Source organism: Alnus glutinosa, chromosome 1 (genome assembly GCF_958979055.1).
Source record: "Alnus glutinosa chromosome 1, dhAlnGlut1.1, whole genome shotgun sequence".
Classification (NCBI taxonomy): Eukaryota; Viridiplantae; Streptophyta; class Magnoliopsida; order Fagales; family Betulaceae; genus Alnus; species Alnus glutinosa.
In genome coordinates this window covers 10,349,582-10,372,502 of record NC_084886.1, presented here as the reverse complement: position 1 = coordinate 10,372,502, position 22,921 = coordinate 10,349,582, and the positions used below count along the sequence as shown (strand labels likewise).

General features: G+C 36.4%; 1 protein-coding gene across 1 annotated transcript; it reads left to right on the top strand.

Moving 5' to 3' along the window:
* The first annotated feature begins 846 nt into the window (after positions 1–846).
* On the top strand, positions 847–21,134 carry LOC133871796 (DNA repair protein RAD50). Its single transcript, XM_062309219.1, has 27 exons — positions 847–1,110; positions 1,217–1,303; positions 1,869–2,036; positions 2,341–2,516; positions 4,753–4,867; positions 5,308–5,536; positions 5,702–5,880; positions 5,970–6,140; positions 6,351–6,455; positions 6,549–6,656; positions 6,757–6,968; positions 7,069–7,161; positions 11,332–11,459; positions 11,686–11,800; positions 11,912–12,041; positions 12,209–12,418; positions 14,060–14,268; positions 14,512–14,713; positions 16,387–16,556; positions 16,634–16,958; positions 17,653–17,778; positions 17,866–17,918; positions 20,047–20,197; positions 20,319–20,381; positions 20,461–20,594; positions 20,678–20,806; positions 20,953–21,134. Exons 1-27 carry the CDS (start codon positions 988–990, stop codon positions 20,990–20,992), a joined length of 3,951 nt encoding a protein of 1,316 aa, XP_062165203.1. The 5' UTR covers positions 847–987; the 3' UTR covers positions 20,993–21,134.
* Positions 21,135–22,921: the final 1,787 nt, after the last annotated feature.

The following is a 22,921-nucleotide window of genomic DNA, read 5'->3' as shown; positions in this document are numbered from 1 at the left end:
GTTATTCATTACATACATTTATCACATCCATCCATCGACTCATGCGGCATATTTTAGGTAAAGCCACTTAAGAAAATCAAATGAAAAATCACTTAAAATGAATGTAAAATGAGTGTAAAAAGTAAAATTACTCTTTTCATTTGTCAAAAATTGGTGTATTCGCACTCGTTTTTTATTTTTTGTTTAACAAAATGCTTTCTTTATTATTTCTTGATGAAATAACAATCAAACAAGGGTCAATTTTAACATTTATGATATGATATTGTCAATTAACTTTTAAATGAATTATTATTAAATAATAATAATAATAAAAAGTCCTAATAGATGGTTGCAGTGTCATATTAACATTGTTGTATTAATGTTAGTTAGAATTGTAGTACATAGCATTTTTCTTGATAACACACGAGAAAAGAGTAATTGAATTAAATATTATATAACTTATATTTGTGCTTTCTACTTCTATTAATTGAGAGGAGAAGTACAACTTTACTATTATTCAATCAAAATATATCAAATTATCACCGGGCTCCGTTTCGAGGATGTTTTTATTTTATTTTTGTTAGAAAATATGTTATATTGCAAGCTAATGATGAAAATAAGTTTTATTTTTGTGTTTAAATTTATTTGTTAATATTTTTGGTTTGGAAACATAAAACAGAAGTGAAAAAGATAATAATTTAATAAAAAGAGTATTTTTCACAACAAATAAGTTTTTTTTTTTTTCAAAACTTTTTTTTTTTTTAAAAAAAAGCACTCCAAGTTTTTTTCTCCCTTTTATCTTTTAATTTTATTTTTTCTATTAATAATTCATAAACCTCGAGAGTAGAGACAAGCAGTAATAGTCGGCCCCTTTTTCCCTCCTTCGCCGTCCCCAACAGTACTCCCTGCGACACTTTGATGATTGTTATGTTCATCATCAGCTCAGCTCCTCCAATCTCACATTCCATTCTGAAATAATAGAATAGAAAGTAATAAGCACTAAGAAAGATGAGCACCGTGGATAAGATGCTAATCAAAGGCATCCGGAGCTTCGACCCGGAGAACAAGAACGTCATCACCTTCTTCAAGCCCTTAACCCTAATCGTCGGCCCCAACGGAGCTGGCAAAACCGTAATTTCCTTCTCAACCCTCGCACTCCTTCAGGCTTCATGTATATTTTATAATATTTGTCATCGTTCTGGTGTGTTTTAAGCGTTTTTTGGATTTGATTCTGCAGACCATCATAGAGTGCTTGAAGCTTTCGTGCACCGGGGAGCTGCCTCCCAATGCGAGGTCCGGCCACAGTTTCATTCACGACCCCAAGGTCTCTTTCTCTCCATTCCTCATTCACTATGATATTATTGTTCCATTTCTGTCTGGCTGTCGGGAAAACTGAGGAAAATGATAATATTTAGCCTATGGTTGTTTTTATTTTCCTAAAAACTGGGTACATACTTAACTGACTTATTTGAGCTCAGCATTTATATCAGGTTCAGTTGAATGGAGGTTTTAATGTTCTTTTTTTCTTTTTGGGTTTTTCGCGCAAGCAATTTCCGTTTTCGTTGTTCCCTGGGGCCGTCTCAGCTAACAAGTGGGTATGCTCCCATATTGTTGGCCAAGGTTCGAATCCCTGACTTCCTAGTGTTTGGGCGAGAGAGAACTCAAGTGCTCATGGTTTTAGTACAATATAATCCCTGTGTGGGTAGCTGTGCGTACGGGTTTTCCGTTGTTACCCAGAAAAAAGGACATCCTTTTTCTTTTCCTGCAATTAACCAAAAGGAGCTTGTTTTAATTTATTTTTAAGTCTTCATTTAACCAAAAGGAGCTTGTTTTCATATTACTTTGTCTTCAAAGAGGCCCTATATTTTTCCTTTTGGGGATGATTTTAGGTTGCAGGGGAAACAGAGACAAAAGGGCAAATTAAGCTTCGATTCAAGACAGCGGTGGGTAAGGATGTGGTGTGCATTAGGTCGTTTCAGCTGACGCAGAAGGCGTCGAAGATGGAGTATAAGGCAATTGAGAGTGTGCTTCAAACAATAAACCCTCACACTGGTGAGGTAAGTTTTTGGTCTGCCCGTATCTTTTCTGATTATAATTTATGCTTTTTTGACAAACTGGATTGGATAGTATTATTCATGATTGACTAAGTGCTTGAATTGAATTGATATGTTCGTTATTATTGCTGTACTCAGTTACATCTTTAAATATACTACACTGTCCTGAGAGAAGACTTTATCATTGCCAAAGTAGTGTGTATGTTGTATTTGGCTAAAATGATTATCTATTTTTATGCAATATTTTTGCTGTTTTCTGTAAGTCTAACATCAACTGGAATTTATCCTCTATGTGGCTGAGCTGCAGAAAGTTTGCCTTAGCTATAGATGTGCTGACATGGATCGGGAGATCCCCGCTTTAATGGGTGTTTCAAAGGCTATTCTGGAAAATGTGGTATTTGTACACCAAGATGAAGCTAATTGGCCATTGCAAGATCCTTCCACATTAAAAAAGAAGTTTGATGATATCTTCTCTGCAACCCGGTATTGTTTATCTTCTTTGAGTCTTTAGAAAGAAAATGAGGTAACTTATATAGTTGTACATCATTTGTATTATCTTGTTTGGACACCATCAATTGTCTATATGAGAATGTTAAAAAAGTTTTTGTGAATTATGCTATGTTGAAGTCAGTTTATATTAAGGCCCTGTTTGTTTCGGTGTAAAAACATTTTTAGAAAATGTTTTCTCCACTTCCAGGTGTTTGGGGCAGCTGAAAATTTTGGTCAAATGAAAAACATTTTCGGTTGACCAAGGAAAACAAGGATAATGGGGCGTAAAATGTTTTATGCATTTCGTTTTCGTAAAACATTCTCCACCAACCAAAGAGACCAAGGACTTCCAATACACCACCACAACAACAAATGACGCCATCTCAGTCCATTTTCAGGTTTGCAACCAAACACCGGGAAATAACCAATTTTGCCTAAAGAGTGAATCGATGACTTACGCCTATTTCTTAGGGCGTTTAAAGAGTGTGACTCTTGTTTTTGAAGCACTATGTAACTTACGTACAAAAGGTACGGCAGAGAAGAATTAGGGAACCTAGATAATTACACGCCCTCTGTCCTAATATTGAATATTAGCTAGATTAGATCCTCAGGTACACCAGAAAATAACCAATTTTGCCTGAACAGTGAATCAATGACTTATGCCTATTTCTTAGGGCATTTAAAGAGCGCAACTCTTGTTTTTGAAGCACTGTTGAACTTACGTACAAAAGGTACGGCAGAGAAGAATTAGGGAACCTAGATAATTACATGCTCTCTGTCCTAATATTGAATATTAGCTTGATTAGATCCTCAGGTACACTCTCATCTCATCACTCATACAGTCATGTCATGTAGTAGATGTTCATCCTTTTTACATTTTTTTTCCTCACATAAGTTCTAATGCAAAAACTTTAAGGTCTAAAGTTACAAAGGGCAAAAACATCCAAAAATGAAGAAGTAGATAAGCTACTAGTTGTTGTCGGCGAATCAAACAACGATCTCAGAAACAGCATCTTCAACTTCGTCACTAAGAGTTCAATGTCTTCAAACGTCCTTCCTTTTAGCTTGCGCCAAATATGCTATGTTAAACATAAAGGGGCTGCATTCAATATCACTCTATTTTGGTGCTTATTAAAGCCAACTGCTGTCAGATTATGCACTGTCAGAATTTTCCTCTAGCTGTTGTTCATTTCAACGAAAAAAAAAGTTACTTTTACTGGAACTTTGCTTGCCAAATATTCCTCCATTGATTGCTTGCCTGCAAACCACCTCTCAAAGTCTGATAATAAGATTCTATCTCAAACTTATTACTCCTCGTCAAACTCCAGCACCCCTTGTCACTGTGCTCCCTATTGATGTTAACAGACTCTACTCCATAAGTTGCTTCATCAACTCAATATCTTGTATATCCGTTTAAAACTGTGGATGCCAAAAGAGTCTACTGTTGAGTTACCAGCCATACATACATTTCTATCCTCCGTGTACTGAAAAGCTCAGGGACTTAAAGAATTTACTGGAATCTTCTACCACCATAGATCATTTCAAAAGGGAATTCAGTGCCCAATCCCCACTACAAAACTAATATGCTTGGAGAACTCCTCCTAGTCCCCCTCTTAATGCTTTTCTGTCGTACACCTGTGTCGCCACTCGTTTCCATATTTCAGCACCACTACCCTCCAAAAAATGTCTCCACTCTGTAGCATATCTCCCAAGCTACTTGCCCAACTGTGCTTGATCAAAAGTACATAGCTCCTTTACACCCATGCATTCTGATTGAATGGGAGAACAAGCTGTATCCCAATCTATCAAATGATACTTATTCATCACTGGCCCCTCAAGAAATTTCCTTGTCATGGCTCTAATCTTTTTGCTACACCCACCGGCATAGGGAATAGTGACATTAAATAGGATGGCAAACTTGAAAGAGTACTTTGAATAAAAGTAATTCCTCCTCCTTAAGATAAATTCATCTTTGCTTCCACCCAGCCAACCGCATTTTTGTTGTTTTCAATGATAATTATAATCACAATTATTTCTTTGAAACCATTTGCGAAAACTTATATAATTACTGCACTCGGAGCCTGCTGGTATAACCTTCATGCAGTCCTACATGCATTTTTTTGTTTCAATTTTTCCTTCTGTTTTCCCATGCTTACTTTATTTGATTTTGTTAATTACATTGGTGTTTATGACTTTAAGTAATTATACATGGTCATGTATTATTAAGCAGATATACAAAGGCATTGGAGGTCATAAAAAAACTTCACAAGGATCAGGCTCAAGAAATCAAGACCTACAAGCTCAAATTGGAGAATCTTCAAACTTTGAAAGATGCTGCATATAAGGTTTACTCTTCTTTGTCTTACTAAGACAATTTGATAGACACACACACACAAATATTTATATATTTGCAGGTTATCTGTTTTTGCTTCACTTCCGGCTTATAATGAATTCTTAAGCTTGTATTAGGATATAAGGCAAGTGATTGTTAGCATTTAAGTTTCTATCATTACACAAGTGATCAACTGATTCTTAGTCTTATTAATTTATTAAAATTCCTTTTTCTGAACTTTTCTTTGGTGGGTGGGTTGGGGGGGGGGGGGGGGTGGGGGGGGTGGAGAGTTGTAGAAGTGCTGATATAGTTTCTTTTTATCCTTGCTTTAGTTGTTATGAAACTTGATAGTTTTTCAGTTGTACTGTTTATACAAGAAAATTTTGATGTTCAATATCCAATGTGCCCAGATTTTGATGGAGTGGTTTTGTTGATGATGTTGTGTTCTTACAGCTTCGGGAAAGCATTGCTCAAGATCAAGAGAAAACAGAATCTCTGAACGTACAAATGCAGGAATTGGAGGAAAGCATCCAAAATGTGGATGCTAAAATTCATCATACTGAAACAATGCTGAAAGATTTGCGGAAACTACAGGATCAGATATCAACAAAGACTGCCGAAAGAAGCACATTGTTTAAGGAGCAGCAGAAACAGTATGCTGCTCTTGCTGAGGAGAATGAAGGTCTTTAATGCTTTAAGCATATGCGGGATAATCTGTCTCAATTCTTGCAATTTATTTTTGCTGGTGTTCTCATACTTTTTTTCCCCTTTGTACTGGTGCTTTTTGTTATGCTGTACTTTTGTTTCTCTAGGGACCAATTGAGGGATTCTAAACATTTTTTTTCAGATACTGATGAAGAGTTGAAGGAATGGAAAACCAAGTTTGAAGAAAGGATTGCACTTTTGGAATCTAAAATAAGCAAGTTAGAGAGGGAAATGAATGACACAGAGACTAAAAGTTCTTTTCTTAAGAAGACAATTAATGAATATATCTGGGAGATTAGCAAGCTACAAACTGAAGCTGAAGTAATTCAAACTTTTTTTTAAAAAAATCTAGAAGTCATCCAATTCGTGTGGAATGTGTTTCTGATCATCTCTTTTACTTTTTACTTCAGGCTCATATGTCCTTGAAGAATGAACGAGATTCCACCGTTCAAAAACTTTATGCAAGGCATAATCTAGGGTCTCTTCCAAATACCCCCTTCAGTGATGAAGGTGCTTTGAGCCTCATAAATCGAACCAAATCTAGGTTGATGGATCTTGAGAAGGATATGGAGGATAAAAAGGTGACTTTTTTTGGCTAGATGTATATTTCTTTGTAGGAGTATACATATGTATGTTCCTCAACATTCTTTTTTGAAATTAAACTATCAGAGATCAAAATGATTTTAATTTAACTCAGAAAATGAATTTACCCTTTAAAATCCAAGATAAGAGCTCTAATGCTTTATAGCAACCATTCTGGGATGCATTGACTGGGAATGATGTTATTTCAGAAATCAAATGAATATGAACTTAAGACAGCATGGGACCGCTATATGGATGCAAATGACAGATGGAAAAATATTGAGGCGCAAAAACAGGCCAAATTAGATATCAAGGTTTGTGCTTAAAAAGTGCATATGTTTTATAACTTTTGCAATTGCCAATTCCTACACATTTCATGTAGGGTTTTTTCTTCGTGATCCATGCAGAGTGGCATTTTGAAACGCATAGAAGAGAAGGAAAATGAACGGGATTCATTTGAACTCCAAATTTCTAATGTTAATCTTTCTCACATTGACGAAAGAGAAAAAAACATGGTGAGGTGACCCTGCTTGCTAGTCTCACTTGGAATTCACAGCCTTAATCTTACTGAACAGATTATGTTGTATTCAAGTAATGCTTCTCCTTATCATGCAGCGTATTGAGGTTGAGAGAAAAACGAATCAGCTTGCTGAAAGAGAATTTGAATCAAACATACGTCAAAAGCAGAGTGAGCTATATAGCATAGAGCAAAAGATTAAGGCTGTTAATCGAGAGAAAGACATTATGGCTGCTGATTCTGAGGACAGAGTGAAACTGTCTCTGAAGAAGGCAGAGTTGGAGAATCACAAGAAGAAACACAAAAAGATGTTAGTCAGATCTCTTTTCTGCTTCTTTGCTTAAGTTTTCAGTTACCTTGTATTCTCGTGTTTTGAAGCTGGTGGTGTTTTCTTTCTAATTTCTTTACAGAATCGATGAGTACAAGGACAGAATTAGAGGAGTCCTGAAAGGGAGGCTTCCACCTGATAAGGATTTGAAAAAGGAAATTACTCAGGCCCTAAGGTTGTTCACCTATTTGTTTTATCGATTATTGACTTTTCTATAAAATGATATTTCTGCAGTCAGTTCTCTGTTAATGTAACTCTGGCCCTGTGAATCTATTACTAAGATCAGAATCAAATAAGGTTCCATTACGTGACTTAACCTATAATCTACCCTTTCTGTTTTCATTATCATTTGCGAAGCTATTTATTTTTTTAATAAGTGCAAATTTTATAAATAACAGTATAAGGTGCGCCTAGTATATGAGAAACAAACACCTCAACACTGACTCGCCCCAAACAACATCCCACAAAAAAATCCAAACCCCTAAGCTCTCAACCCACAAGTTTATCCTCCTGAATATGCTCCTCATCAAGGGCAGAGAGAAAAGCCAGAGTCTTATCCTCTTGCCCCTTGGACCCGAACCCCACTATGGAGCATAATAGAGATCACTCCAAAGGAGAGAAAAGCTAGACACCACCCGCAGACTCAACCACCGAAAGAGCATCAAGCAATGAGCTAGAGAAGTGGGACGACGCAGAATCGCCGCGATCTGCCAAGGAAGGAAAGGACGAGCTCGACTTGAGAAACCCCCACTTGAAAAAGCCCACATCATCATGCTCTCCTTGACCCACAACCAACTTCGGCTTCCTCATGTCCTTGCATTTGCGCTTATACTGAATCAAAGTCTTAGGTGTGGAGTCTTCTTCCAAGGATAATTGTGCAGGAACCCTACCTTTCGGTGAACCCACCTCAAGCGAAGATTGAGGAAGAGAAAACCCTGAACCAGCAGAACCCAAAGCAGATCTAGCACCCAGAACCAGCCCTGCTTCCTTCCTCTTCCACCACCCAGCATCAACATTTTCCAATGCCACAGCCTCCTGAGCTACAGGAGGGGGCATACTCGTAAGGCCAAGAGTACCTGACAACCACTCTTCTGTGGCAGCACTAACAACCACCTTCGGACCTCTCTTAGCCTTGGACTTGCGGAAGTAGAAGTTTAGAGGCTTAGACATCGCCAGCCCACGCCCCAAATCCACATGACTGTGTACCTGGGGGTTAATCATCGTTTGATTAGTGAGAATCTTCTCCTGAACAGCCACCGAGGAAACCACAGAAGTAACCTGGATCTGAAACTGCATTTGGACCTGTACTGGATCCGAAACTGAACTCGGACCCAAACCGGACTCTGACACTACAGAAGTGAGCTCACGCCCTGCAGTTACAAACCCTCTAGCCTTCTTCAGGATGGGCTTAAACCCAACCCGAGCACTTGACACCTAGAGAGAGTTTCGGCTTCAGACCCAGCCCAAAGAACTGGGCCATGGTCATTGAAACCCGGTCCAAGTTTGACCTGAGGAGCCCGAGAAGCTTCTTCCAAAATCTAGGATACTCTAGCTTCATCTTCCTAATGTATTATTTCTCACATTTTCCACTACATCACGTTTCTGTTGTTATCCTGCCAATATCATTGGAATGCCTGGTACTCATAGGTCTTCTCCCAGGCTATGCATTGCCAATAATTAATCAAAGTTGCTGTTGTTGCCATCAATTGACACTATTTAGTCACTTGAGGAATGTGTTTGAAATATAACTTTTCAGAAGATCTGGTTAACTACAGTTGGGGAATCACCTGTTGAATATATTTGGATTAGCTTTGAACATATAAAGGAGAAGATTATGGCTATGAGAGAAATTTTCGTTTCACAAGTGCTCTTGATCTTTCACTTCTATCTTGTGGCTGTTTTATTAGTCATAAGATTTTTATTTGAGAAAAAATTCATAGATTCACTTAGGTTTTTGATCGTTTGTTCATTTCTTGCCTATCTTCCACACTGTTGAACCAGGTTAAACCTTTCAGGTTGGAAATGGGAACATAGCATGAATAACAACAATAAATAAAAGAGGGTTGCGTTGTAATCAGTATAGATAGCAAAAGTTCCATCCAGGGGCGGAATTTTCTTAGCTTCAAGCATATTCTTGCAGGACTGATTGGAGCATTAATGTCAGTTGTTTATCTCATACACCCCTTTGGGCTTTGGCCTCTTTGATGTGGCTTGGGACTGGGAAGGTGAAATGCCAAATCAAGGATTTGTAATAGACTTGTTGGATGTCTCTGTGTGTGCACACGTGTATAAGCTATAAACTTCCTAGCATCCCACAACATGAAGACTTTGCTCTCGAATTCTCTTTTCTTGAAAAATCTCTCATTATATTTTTTCTGTTATTTTTAGTACTATTTTCAAAGCATGTACCATAGTTTGATCTAGAATTTCTTTGTAATCTTTTTTGGAAAAAAAAAAATTATAAGTTCTGTAATAATAATTATATACTAACAAAAACATATAATCAAAATCATTATGATGATTGGTAATTAATTTTTTGTTTTGTTCTACGTAAGTTTAAGATGAAGCGTGGCAAGCGCATACACACACATGCATACGCACGTACTATTACGTACGTGCGCGCGAGGCAACTCATCTGTCTTCTTTCCTTGTGAGTTTACTTACGTAAACACCTCGCCCGGGCGCACTTAATGGAGTTAAATATGTTACACTATTTCTGTGTGTGCAACTCCATCAACTAAATAACATATCCGAAAAGAGGATTCGAATTTCATTAATGAAAAAGAACGACGATCAACAAACGATCAACGAGAAAGCTCTACCACCCGGGATAGGAATGAATGGCGGTGCGCTGATGTATCTGCTGGCTTCGGATTCAGATTTGGATGTGAATGCTTCTTTCGTACTTCCTTCTTGCCCTTATTCTTATTAGCTATGGGTGCTATCTTTCGTTCTTGCTTGCTTTCTCCCATTTAGTCGAGAAATAGTGTAATATATATTACTCATATTTCTCCCCATTAAGTGCGCACACGCGAGGTGTTTTACCACATCTGGAAATCCCTAAACATCACTAATAGATGTTTGAGCTGATTTAAGGAATCCATAAGCGATCTATTACAGTCCTTGGAAAATCTAAACTAACCAAAGATAGGTGATAGGTGGCTACTCCTCTATAGAACTAGTTACAATAATGTTTTTATTCTTGGGCTGCAGTAAGTAGATCAAGGGTCGAGCGGCCATCCTCTCTCCTCCGCTGAGGGTGGCCGTGGTAACCTCTATTTTTTTTTTAATTTTCTTTTTTAAGAAGTCAACCTCCACACCTGCAGAAAAAAAAGTGTGTTTTCTCAAAATAAGCATGTGTAGTGTTTGCTTCTTTGAAAACACTAATCACTAAGAAGTTTACCAAACTATATTTTTTCTTTGGACCTCACAGGCAATACTTTTCAAATATGGACCTCGCCGAAAACACTTCTCAACCTTCTTTCACATAAAAAACTTTTTCAACTCAAAACACAAAAAAAAAACACTTTTCAAAATCATTAGCAAACATAGCTCCAATTAGGGCCCAATTTCATGAGTCCATAACACTAACCTTTCATTCTGTCTTGGTGGGCATCTTGGATTTTCCCATGCAAATAGAGACAATTGGAATTTTTAATAGATCAATTGGAGTTTTTGGAGACAATTGTATAGATGAAGAGATCATTAGCATTTGATTCAAATGATTTTTATTTTTATTTTTTTTAAAAAAAAGAAAGTAGGGAAGCTATTTTAGCGTAATTTTTCTCAGAGAATCAAAGAGTTTATTTCCTTGGAACATATGGATAAGGCTGTAAAACAATGAAGTCTAAATGATTAATTCCAATCTGATTCTAGAATTTGTGCTGGTTTATGTGCAAGTGTCAGATCTAGAGACGAGGCTTGGGAGCAACTATCAATTTGCATAACAGTTGGTCTTTAGGACTCTAGGATCCTCTTTCTGACCCTGATCTTGAAACTGTGTGATAGATCCCTGCTTTAACCTGCCGAGGTCTTGTTTGAAGGACCTGCTTAAATCCCAAACTATTGTCAAGGCATTTCAGTTTCGATAGGCACTTTTACGCTGTTCCTTGAAAATTTGCACTCATATTCGTTGCATGTTTCTGTTTTCACTATCGGTTATTTAATTTTAAGTGACTTGTTTTATGGTTGTCTTGTGCTGGAGGGTCTTAGGTCTTATTAGAGGCACCTGGCAAACTTTATGGGTGTTCATTACTCTTGTTTTGAATCATGCTTATTATTATTATTATTATTATTTTATATATGCATTACTACTTCTCTTAAGTTGCTATGATTCCTGGTGTAGGGCCATTGGAATGGAGTTTGATGACTTGAATACAAAATCCCGTGAAGCTGAGAAGGAGGTGAATATGTTGCAAATTAAAATACAAGAAGTTAATACTAATCTGTCCAAATATTCCAAGGATATGGAGTGTAAGTATTACTCACAGCTTCATAACAGCTCTTTGTTTCAGAGATTTCCTGGGATACTACCAGTCTTGTTGTAGTAATTGTGTAATGCCAACAAATCTAATGTCACTCTACTTATCTGGTAACCGTGTAACAAACATTTGTCATCCATATATATATAAATGACTAGATTAAATAAATTCACCAAATCATTTGCTCCATAATGCTTCATAATTTGATTTTCATGCAGCAAGGAAGAGATTTATTGAATCCAAACTTCAGTCCTTGGATCAGCAATCTCTTAGCATAGATATTTACCTCCGAGTCTTGGAGTCAGCTAAGGAGAAAAAAGATGTCCAGAAAAGGTGCCTGGTATTTACTTCATAGACAATGATATTTGATGCATATCTGAATGATCATACATCACTTTTGTGGTTGTTAAGGTGCTAATACCGTATGTGGCGCATCTCCTGCAGCAAATACAACATTGCAGATGGTATGCGGCAAATGTTTGATCCTTTTGAAAGGGTTGCCCGTGCTCATCATGTTTGCCCTTGCTGTGAGCGCCCTTTCTCTGCGGAAGAGGAAGATGACTTTGTTAAAAAGGTTGGTATGTTCATTATCCAAAATTTTAAAGCAGGTTTTTCATTGGACTGTAGTGCACACACTATTTTTCAAATGCTTGGTCTTCCACTGGGATTTCCGTTAACTCAGGTCGCTTTAGCTCCTTGAGATTCTTATAGTTCTTGCTGATATTTCCCTGTGAATTACAGCAAAGAGTGAAGGCAGCAAGTTCCGCTGAGCATATGAAAGTGTTGGCTGTGGAGTCCTCAAATGCTGACTCTTATTTTCAGCAGTTGGACAAGCTTCGTATGGTTTATGAAGAATATCTTAAAATTGGAAAGGAAACAATTCCTAATGCTGAGAAAGATTTGCTTGAGCTGACTGAAGAGCTGGATCAAAAGACTCAGGCCCTTGATGATGTAATTATCAATTCTGGCACATTTTGCTTTTAAATATCTCTCCAAATACTGCCAACTTTTAGGGAAGCATGTGACATATGTGCATTTTTCACTATAACCTCCAAATGTTGAAGTTCTATTTTTAGTACTGTATTTTCCCTTACTGCATACTGCCTCAGTATCTTAGCTTGTAGTGTGTAAAAGAATCGAGTATCTGCTAGCACATGAAACTTGATCATTTTGCATATTGTTTTTCACCTCATGTTGCTCAGTGTGTTGGGTTTGTAAAGTTTCTTCTCAAGGATGACTTAACTGTAAATTTGTAAGGATATGGTCACTTCTTCATGTGATTTTTTTCTTTTTTTTTGGGGGGTGGTCGGGGGGCGGAGGTTAACTCTTTATTGCACTCAAGTCTTAAAAAAATGTATTGGCTAAGATAGTTTAGATTGATCAACAGAAGTTTTAATAATACCATATACAGTTGGAAATTGCCATGTCAATGAAGAAATAGAACTTCGGTTAAGAGTAGGTGCTTTTTTTTCTTTTCTTTTCTTTTTTTTGTGCATGTAACACAGAGAGAGAGAGAGAGAGAGAGAGAGAGAGAGAGAGAGATCTGATTATCTGTGTTTTGAGGATGATTATGATGATTGTGTCATGTTCATTAAGACCATTGCTTGTACACCAAGGAGTAACTTGGTTCAACTTAGAGTCACTACAAGGACTGGAGGAAGGGCTAAGAGGCTGTCAGTTAAGGCTGTGGAAAATGACCTTCAATTTCTTTTGATCAAACAGATGACATGCACCTTGATAGAGCAGAATGTTGAGAAGTATTTGTGCTGCCGAATGCCGATACAAGAGTGTTTCAGATGAGGCACCGATGGGTTGAGTTGTCTATATCATTGGTAACCTATAAGTATGCTATGGTCATTTTACTAGAATTCAACTGTTTTCAAAACAAACAGAAAAAGTACAACCAATGGTACTTCTAGTTAAGAGCAGGTGGTTGCTTAGTTAAAAAGAAAAAAGAAAGAAAAGAAAAGATCTTTTTGCATCATGTTTTGAAGATGACCATGATGATCATGTCATGTTCATTAAGATGTAACATTAAGGAGTGACTTGTTTGAGTCATAGGCACTGAGAGGACCACAAGTTGGTTGAGGCTGTGAGAAATGATGCAATTGCTTTTGATCAAACAGAAGATACATCCCTTGATTGAGCAGAATGGTGTGAAAATATTTCTTCCACCAGCACAAGAGTAAAGGACACATGGTTCTGATGAATTGACTTTATTAGTTGTGGCATTCAGTATGTTATGATCATTTTGCTAGAATTTGAATCAAACAAACAGAGATTACATCCATAACTGCGAATGAAGGAATAAACCCCTTTCCTACTCTATCTCAGAACTAAAACAATTTGACTGCTGTTTCCTTTCGTTCGTTCTCCTCCTTTTTCTCTCTTATCTGTAACTTGTCCACAAGAGGGGCATGTGGAGTGCCTCATGAATGAGGTTTCCTTACATTGCTTTAATATGTGTCAATATTGTCTTATTTGACATTTTTTTTCATTGTGCAGGAAGTTTCTTTATTTGCTAAGTCAAAAAATCTTTTTCTTAAAACTGTCATGTGTTTCAGCTCCAATAATGGCTGTTCTCCTGTGTAGGTGTTAGGTGTTTTAGCTCAAGTAAAGGCTGATAAGGACTCAGTTGAGGTCTTGGTGCAACCTGTTGAAACTGCTGACAGGTTCTTCCAAGAAATTCAAAATGGGCAAAAGCAAGTCGATGATTTAGAGTATAAGCTTGATTTTCGAGGGCAAGGCGTGAGAACCATGGAAGAAATTCAGTTAGAGCTGAATACGTTGCAAAGCACAAAGTACATGACTTGAACTTTCCTCTCTTTTTTTCCTCAGCCAATTTGATTATGATCATTTGTAAGCACATTCAATTTATGTGACATGGACGTAGATTTGTTAATTATTTCTTAGTATTTAGCTCCACATATTTTTTTAATATGTATTTATTATTGAATTCTTGTTGGCATCTTGCAATACTTTATTGCTTCTGTTTGCATTTGAGATTTTTTTTTTTTTAAACTATTTTAATTGTTGACTACTAGGGATGGTTTGCATAATGAACTGGAGAAGTTGAGGGATGAGCAGAGGTATATGGAAAATGATTTATCCAACATCCAAATTCGGTGGCACACTCTAAGGGAGGAGAAAGTCAAAGCAGCTAATACATTGCGTGATGTTAAAAAGGCAGAAGAAGAGTTAGAGCGTTTAACTGAGGAAAAAAGTCAAGTTGATTTTGATGATAAGGTTGTTTGTCCATCTAAGATATTTATTGGTATTAGCTATATCATTTGTCAATATTTTGCTTTTGTCCGTGTATAATTCTCATGCCAATGGTAATTGTCTTCACATATCATAGTAATCTATCAGCATTATATGTATGGCTTACTCCCCTACTATTGGTATTTTCATGAATATATGATCGTCATGGATAATTATTTTTGTAGGGAATATTACTAAATGTATCTAGAAATACAGTGAAAAATTCCTACTTGAGTTGAACTCGGATTTGCTGTCTCTTTGTGCATTTCAAGAATGTAATTTTATATAGTGTGTTTTGCATATGGATATCTGTTTCCCTCCAAATGTTTCCATTTTGTTTTGAAAAAATAGTTAGTTCTTTCATTACCCACAGTTTAGCAATTAGTGATATTTTGTTCTTGTTTTTTTTTTTTTAATTTTTTTTTTCCTTCTGTTAAGCTTGAATCCCATTCTCCTCTGTATTGACAAAACTTTTGTTGTTTCAATTTCTCTTTTCTTAAAATAATAATAATTTGACACATTGGTGGGCTTGGTATTTAATCTGTTGATCTTTCACAGGGAAGCTGGATAGTCAATTCTTATTTTGAAAATTGAGGTAAAAAAAGAAAAAAAGACAAAAAAAAGGAAGAGAGAGAGAGAGAGGGAGGGAGGGAGGGAGAAGCTGTGCACTACAAACAGAATCGTGTAGAAAAAAGGTGATCAAAGAGTTTAATTCTCATGAAAATCAATGATTGTGTCGAAAAATTACCTAGTAAATGAAACTGGAAAACTAGTTTGGATGGACAGTATGAGAATGAGGAAATAACATGTGGGAGTCTGACTAAGAAACAATTTTCTGAGATCTGAATTGGTATGCCCTTTCCATCAAACTTGTCTTGGCCTATCTGTTGCTTCCTCCCATCCCCACCCCCTGAAAAAGAGTCACTCTGTTATTGGCTTCAATCATCATTTGCACATTGGACGATTTTTTTTTGTCAACGTGAGGGTATCTATGTAACTCAACATGAAATTCCATCCTCAGACGTGTAATAAATCTACTTGGTTGCTTTTTCAGTTAATGGTATTCATGATCATATCTATGGTTATGTAACTAGGTTCTGAAAAGGTTGAATGTGACCACCCAAAAAATGCTCAAACTCTCGTAGAGGTTGCGAGGCTCTGAAGTGATTTTTTTTTTTTTTTATTGAGAATATTATTTTTGTGGGGAGCTCTAATTTCTCTCCATTTATGCTTGTCCACTTTATATCCTGAGAAAATTGGGGCTTTTGCATAAATACATGAGGTGGGTTGGATAAGTAATAGTTGAAGTAGAGATAGGGTTCTTTTTATTTTTGTCGTATAATAGAGTTTGTAATTCTTTAGTTTGTGATGCCATTGATTAAGGGATGCATCAGTTAATTGCAATGATATGCATATATATTTCTAATTTTCCATTTCAGTAAGTTTGGTCACGTAGGTGGTTTTGCTTGTCTTTAGTTATATGTGAAACCTAGCTTAATACTTATTGGTGTATGTCTCTTGGGGCCACAAGTTCACTAACCTAGGCCTCTTTGCTCTGCTGTTTCTGATATTTCCATTTATTTGTGCAGTTTTCTTGTAAAGAAAGTTTTGTTGTTGTATTGAACTGCATAATGCACTGATCTTCTTGTTAATTTCAGCATTTGGGGGAGGCTCTTGGCCCTTTATCAAAGGAGAAAGATAAATTACTGAGCGACTACAATGAATTGAAAGCTAAACTTAATTGTGAATATGAGGAGCAGGCTGAACAAAAAAGAAATTACCAGCAGGAAGTCGAGAGTCTACTTAAAATTGCTTCTAGAATTAAAGAGTAAGCATTGTGAACCCGAGATTTGATGTGTAAAGTTTCTAATGCCATTGATCTTGACCATCACATTGTTCAACCAGGTATTATGATTTAAAGAAAGGAGACAGGTTGAAAGAAATGCAAGAAAAGCAATCTCTATCAGAATCTCAACTTCAAAGTTGCGACATTAGGAAGCAGGAAATTTTAGCTGAATTAAACAAAAGTAAAGACTTGATGAGGAATCAAGATCAGTTAAGACGAAATATTGAGGACAACTTGAATTATAGGAAAACAAAGGCTGAAGTAGATGAGCTTACCCATGAGATTGAATCACTGGAAGAAAGAATATTGAAGATCGGTGGGGTTTCAACATTTGAAGCTGAACTTGGAAAGCTCTCACAGGAAAGAGAGAGACTTCTTTCAGAGGTATTTAAATCCTACAGACACCATTTTTGTATGTTTACCTCCCTTTAAGTAGTTGATGTCCACTTCTTAACATGGACATATAGTCCTACTTATCAAAAAGTTTGTCCCATATACTTATAAAAAAAAAACATGGACATATAGTCCTACTGACGTGTTGATTCGGGAGTGGTAACATAAAAAACTGAATTGTTCGCCACCATTTAATGTTTCTGAACTTTATTTGGGACTTCACTTTTCCATCCGAAGGAGAAGAGAGAGAGAGAGAGAGAGTGCACTTGGGTGGGAACAACCATTGGAAAAGCTTGTTAATACATCGTTGGTAAGTCTCTTTGGTTCTTTAGTCCTAGTTTTGGTCTACCAGCTATACAGACATACGGAGAGAGGAGGGGGCAAAGGAGAAAAAGTAGTGGAAGGTAAGTTTAATTAACAAAGACCTAATTACAGTATCTAAGAAAGTTGTGGTTGCAATGTTCACACATTCTAAAATGCTATGAAGTCTAAGCTGAAAAGTCACTTGAATGTGGCAGTTGTTGGATGCTTTCTTGTTATTGCAATGCATATTTATTTATGAGGTTTCTATCTTGTACAACTCTTTTATGCTTTTAAATTTACTTCTCATTATTGTCAAATTATTGTCTTCAAGCCACTTTCTTTATTTAAATGAAAAGATTTAACACCTTAATTTTCATAACAGTTACACAGGTACCAAGGAACGGTGGCTGTCTACCAAAGTAACGTTTCGAAAAACAAAATTGATCTTAAACAGGCACAATACAAGGATATTGACAATCGGTACTTTAATCAGCTAATCCAGCTTAAGGTTAAATGTTTTTCTCCAGATTGCTTAAAGGTGTTCTCCTTATTACTCAAACCAGTGTATTAATAACTGGAAAACATTTTGTGACAGACATCTGAGATGGCAAACAAGGACCTGGATAGATACTACAGTGCACTTGACAAGTACGCTTAATATATATGTCTTTTTTTAAGCTATTATATTTTAAATGTGTTTTAAATTCTTTCTAAATTTTGTTCAGTTAAGGTAGGTGATGCCAGAATTCTTAAACCAATTTTTTTGTTACTTGCGGTAATATAATTTATCTTTGCATTTTAGCCAATGAGCTCTAGCTCAAATGGCAACTCTTCTTGTAAGTACAAAATGGAGGGTTCGTGAGTTCAAGATCCACCGGGTGTGTGTAACTTATTATTAAGAAAAAATAAGTTCTCTTCGTATTTTACTCAAGGAAAACTCTTAGCTGTTGGAATTGTCTACATGTATTGTTTTTACAAGTCTGCTCCGTCCAAGGTGTATCCTCTTTAGAATCTGGTATCGTGTTGTATATTTAATATACATTGTTGTCCTGCTTCCTAATAACTAAAACTTTTTTCTGATGTTTCACCGACAAGTGGATAGACCCTTGATGTTTATGAGGTCCATAGTTCATGTCTTAGTGACCTCTTCCTGGTATATTCTCCCACTCCATATGTACAAGGTCCGTATCTTTTCAGGTTTGCTGATAAGCTTGCATGTGAAGGGCGTTTTAGTGTGTGGTATGCTTGATACACATTGTTAGCCCTCTTCTTAACAAGTCAAGCTTCTGTCAGTGATGGTTCACCAAGGTGCAGTCTTATTGTTTATGAGATACCTTACCTTGAGTCTGTGATCTTCTAGTAAATTCTTCTATTATTATGTATGTGTGAGGCCCACAATTGTCTGGTTTGTTGGGCTGGCCAAGACATGAAGAGGGTGTAGTTTGTGGTATGCTAAATAATCATTGTCCTCGTTCTTTCTTAAGGCTTCAACATTTTGGACCAATGGTCATCCAACAGTCATAGGACATCATCCATCTCTCTGCCGTGATCCATGCTTTTTTTGCCCACCAATCCTTCTACTTTACTGGTTTTGGCCAATGAGCTCTAGCTCAAATGACACTTCTTTTTCATTTAAGAACAAAGTGATTGTAGAGTAGCCATTCAAAATCCATCAAGTACGCATGTAACTTACAAATCAAAAAGAAAAAGAAAAGGGGAAAATTAATGAATCGATCACTTTGTTTTGAGACTTTATCAAATCACTCGGTTTCTATTTTTATCTTTAGCTCCTTGAATTTGTCCCGGTTATCAAATCGATTATTCTGTACAAATTCTGTCAATTTTCTTGACAGACTCTATATAAAAATATAATTCTACCTTTATTCAAAAGAAAGTAAAAAATAAAATGGCCCAAAAATCAAAGGAGTGGCCCATGAGTTAGGGGGTGGCTGTAAGCCACCCCACACTGTTGGGGGTGGCCGCGCAAGCCACCCCTATGATTTTTTTTTTCTTTTTTATTTTTTTCTCTTTTGAAAAGGGTAGAATTATAATTTTATATGAGCTCCATCCAAAAAATTGACGGGATAACATGTACAAATTCAAGGAGCTAAAAGGGGAAAAATAGAAACTCGGGGAGTGATTTGATAAATGTCTAAGACTCATGAGTGTTTCAATAATTTTCCAAAAGAAAAAGAAAAATCAGTTACTAGACTCAGTTTTTTCCATCAGTATTGTCCACTAACGGTGCTACTCTGGTTTTCTTACAAACATAAATATCTCTTTTCTCTATCTTACATTTTTGTGCATCTATCTCAACTTTGTTACTGCAGCCTGCAGGTAAGTTCTTTGGGACATAACTACGCCCAGTTGATGAGTGTTTGTTTCTTAGTTGTCTAACATATTTTGCTCACCATTTTTGATGCTTTAAAATTAATCTATCAATCAGGCCCAATATTTTTACATAACCTCGCATTATCGTTTTAAATGCACCGTTGATAGTGGATCCAGTGGGATGACCCATTTATTTCTGGTTGTCTGTCCATCTAGTGCTCAGCATCATATTGCAACTTCTAGAACACGCTTCTTAATTATCTAATTTGTTTTTATTTTTTTACTTGATGGAATTCTCTTGGGCAATAGACAGCTCGTGGTGGATTAGATTAAGGCATAATATTATAGTTCTAAGTACTGATGCTAAACTACTCATGAAAGTATTTATGTAAAATGACATTGTTTTAGTAAATAATTATGTTTTCTTTGATCCGTTTCCTTTCAGAGCACTTATGCGATTCCACACAATGAAAATGGAAGAAATAAATAAAATAATAAGAGAGTTGTGGCAACAAACATACAGAGGACAAGACATAGATTACATTAGCATCCATTCTGATGCTGAAGGTTCTGGGACTCGCTCCTACAGCTACAGGGTATGGAAATTCTTTTCAAACTGTTCTCATCGTCTTCTTTTTTTCCTATGATTCCTCGGCAGAACTTTTTATTCTTTGTTAATTGTTAATTCTATTTGTTTCTGTCACATTTTTTATACAGGTTCTTATGCAAACTGGTGATACTGAGTTAGAAATGAGGGGAAGGTGTAGTGCTGGGCAGAAGGTGAGTGATCATTGAACGCTTTCTTTAATCTACCACCTCTTTCTTTTACAAGAAATGGGAAACTAATGGTTTAGTTCAGGTCCTTGCTTCCTTGATCATACGGCTGGCTTTAGCCGAGACTTTCTGCCTCAACTGTGGTATACTAGCACTAGATGAACCAACCACGAACTTGGATGGCCCAAATTCCGAGAGTCTTGCTGCAGCTCTTCTGAGGTATGAACATACTATATCTTCACTTGAGAGTCCATTACCGGACGAAGGCCGGCATTTACCCATCTTCTGTCGTCTTCCTGCAGAATTATGGAGGACAGAAAGGGCCAGGAGAATTTTCAGCTGATAGTGATTACTCATGATGAGCGTTTTGCCCAACTAATTGGTCAACGGCAGCACGCAGAAAAGTATTATCGGGTCGCAAAGGACGACCAGTAAGACCATAATTTTGTCTTGATCTGATTTTACTTCCACTTTTTTTTTTTTTTTTGGTTTCTTTGTTACTTTTTTCTGTTGGACTTGATTTCATCTTTATGCATGGAGGCCAATCACCCTAACGTGTCCCGCTCTCATTTTTCAGTCAGCACAGTATAATTGAAGCCCAGGAGATATTTGATTGAGGTTTCTCCAAACGAGTCTTGTGTGTCTTTTGGGATGCAGCGGCATTTGAAGGTTCTGTACAGAATACGCAATGCTAGAATTATGTATTAGATCAGGGTGTTACAAATAATATTCATTTTATATAAAGAATGAGTTGGTTAATTGAGCAGGTCAAAAATAAGTTCGAGCTTCTTCAAAAAATAACTGAATCAAATTTGAACATTATATTTTAATTTGATGATAAACTTGAACTCGATTCGTGTACGAAACAAAATATAAACGAACTATAGTTAAACATTCAATATTCAGCTAGCCCTAATAATGCCAATTACACTCTGCCTCTAAGCTGTGGCGAGGAAGTCACAGAGCTAAGAAGTTGTTGGAGACGTGACAAGAATTATGGCAATTTGACCATGGGTTTGGTGGCCGAGATTAGGTATTGTGGGATCTGTTATTAGCTGTCGGATAGACTATTGTTTTTTTTTTCTTCCCTTCAATTTTATGGCGGAGAACCCTCCAAGGGAGAGCTGGGAGCAGGTTACTTTGTGCATCCACTCATAAAAGGCAAATCCTTGAATCATGCAGGGCTCTCCCTCTCTCTACCCACATGAATGGTAAATCACGGCTTCGTCGCAGGTGTGGCCTCTAAAGAATTGTTTGTGAACCTTAAACTTGATAAGGATGCTTTCAAGTCAAGGCCTTCACTACTTCAGCCAATCTCTTGAGGTTAACACTTAACTCATTCTCTCTTTCCTTTTTATTTTATATATATATATATATATATATATATATATATGTATATAAGTCAAAACATTAACAAACAACTTTTTATACAAAACACTAACAAAAAATTCAAAACATCTTCCATTTCGTGAAAACGCCTCATAAAAAATTATAAAAGAAAAATAAATAAATAAAGGTTATCAAGACATATCAAGACACAGGCCTTAGAGCATTTACATTAGATTTTTTTTTTTAATTTTTCTTAAATTTATAGAATAAAACTACTTTTTACTTCTCTATCAAAATACACTTCACAATAGTTTCATTTATCTTTTCTTATATCAATTAAATATTTTTTTTATATAAATATAAGTTTGTAGCTACCCTCACAGTTTTCACAAAATTTCAACACAATCCCCAATAAAAGGCAAAAAGATGAGAGATGAGAGCATTCCAACACCTTCCCTTCCCTACATATAGGATAAATGCAAAAAAAAAAAAAATCACAAAAAACTATCCACAGCAGATACCCTATCAGTTTCCTAAGCATTGAGAATGCTACACTTCTACCCAATGTGTAAGGAACCAAAAGAGTTTTCTTATCAATTATTTTAATACAAAATGTTTTTCTTTCCTCTTTCCTCTTTCCTCTTACCTCTCTCATCTCTCATCTCTCATCTTTTTACCTTTTATTAGCGATTGTGTTGGAATTTTTTTTCGCTTTTCGCTATATTTGACTCTAATATGTATTGGTTTAGGTAATACTTGATGTTAATTACTAGTTAATTAATTTGAAGGCGCTACGAGTAATACTTTAAATTAATTACCATAATTAATTAATTTTTGGGGTGTTACACCCTAGACCCTCATGCTGACGATATCTAAGACCTTCCCGAATGGCACCTTTTCCCGGTTCTCGCGCCGACGGATCTAAAGACCTTCTCGGCGAGGCATAGTACTCCCTAGACTTTGATCCGATTGATGTGTACATCTCTCTGAAAGGCGAAAAGCGAAAAGCGAAAAGCGAAAAAAAAAATTATTGGTTAAACAGGTTCAAAAGTCTATTTTTCCACCACATAAGCAAGGTGGTGAAAAGTTGTATCTTTGAGTGGTCTTCAATCATTACTCTAAGGTTAATTAATCTCCTTAATAAACTATTGGTTAATTAAATAAGAGAAGTTTTTTACTTAATTCTTACTTTGATGGAAAGTAGAATTAATGATGAT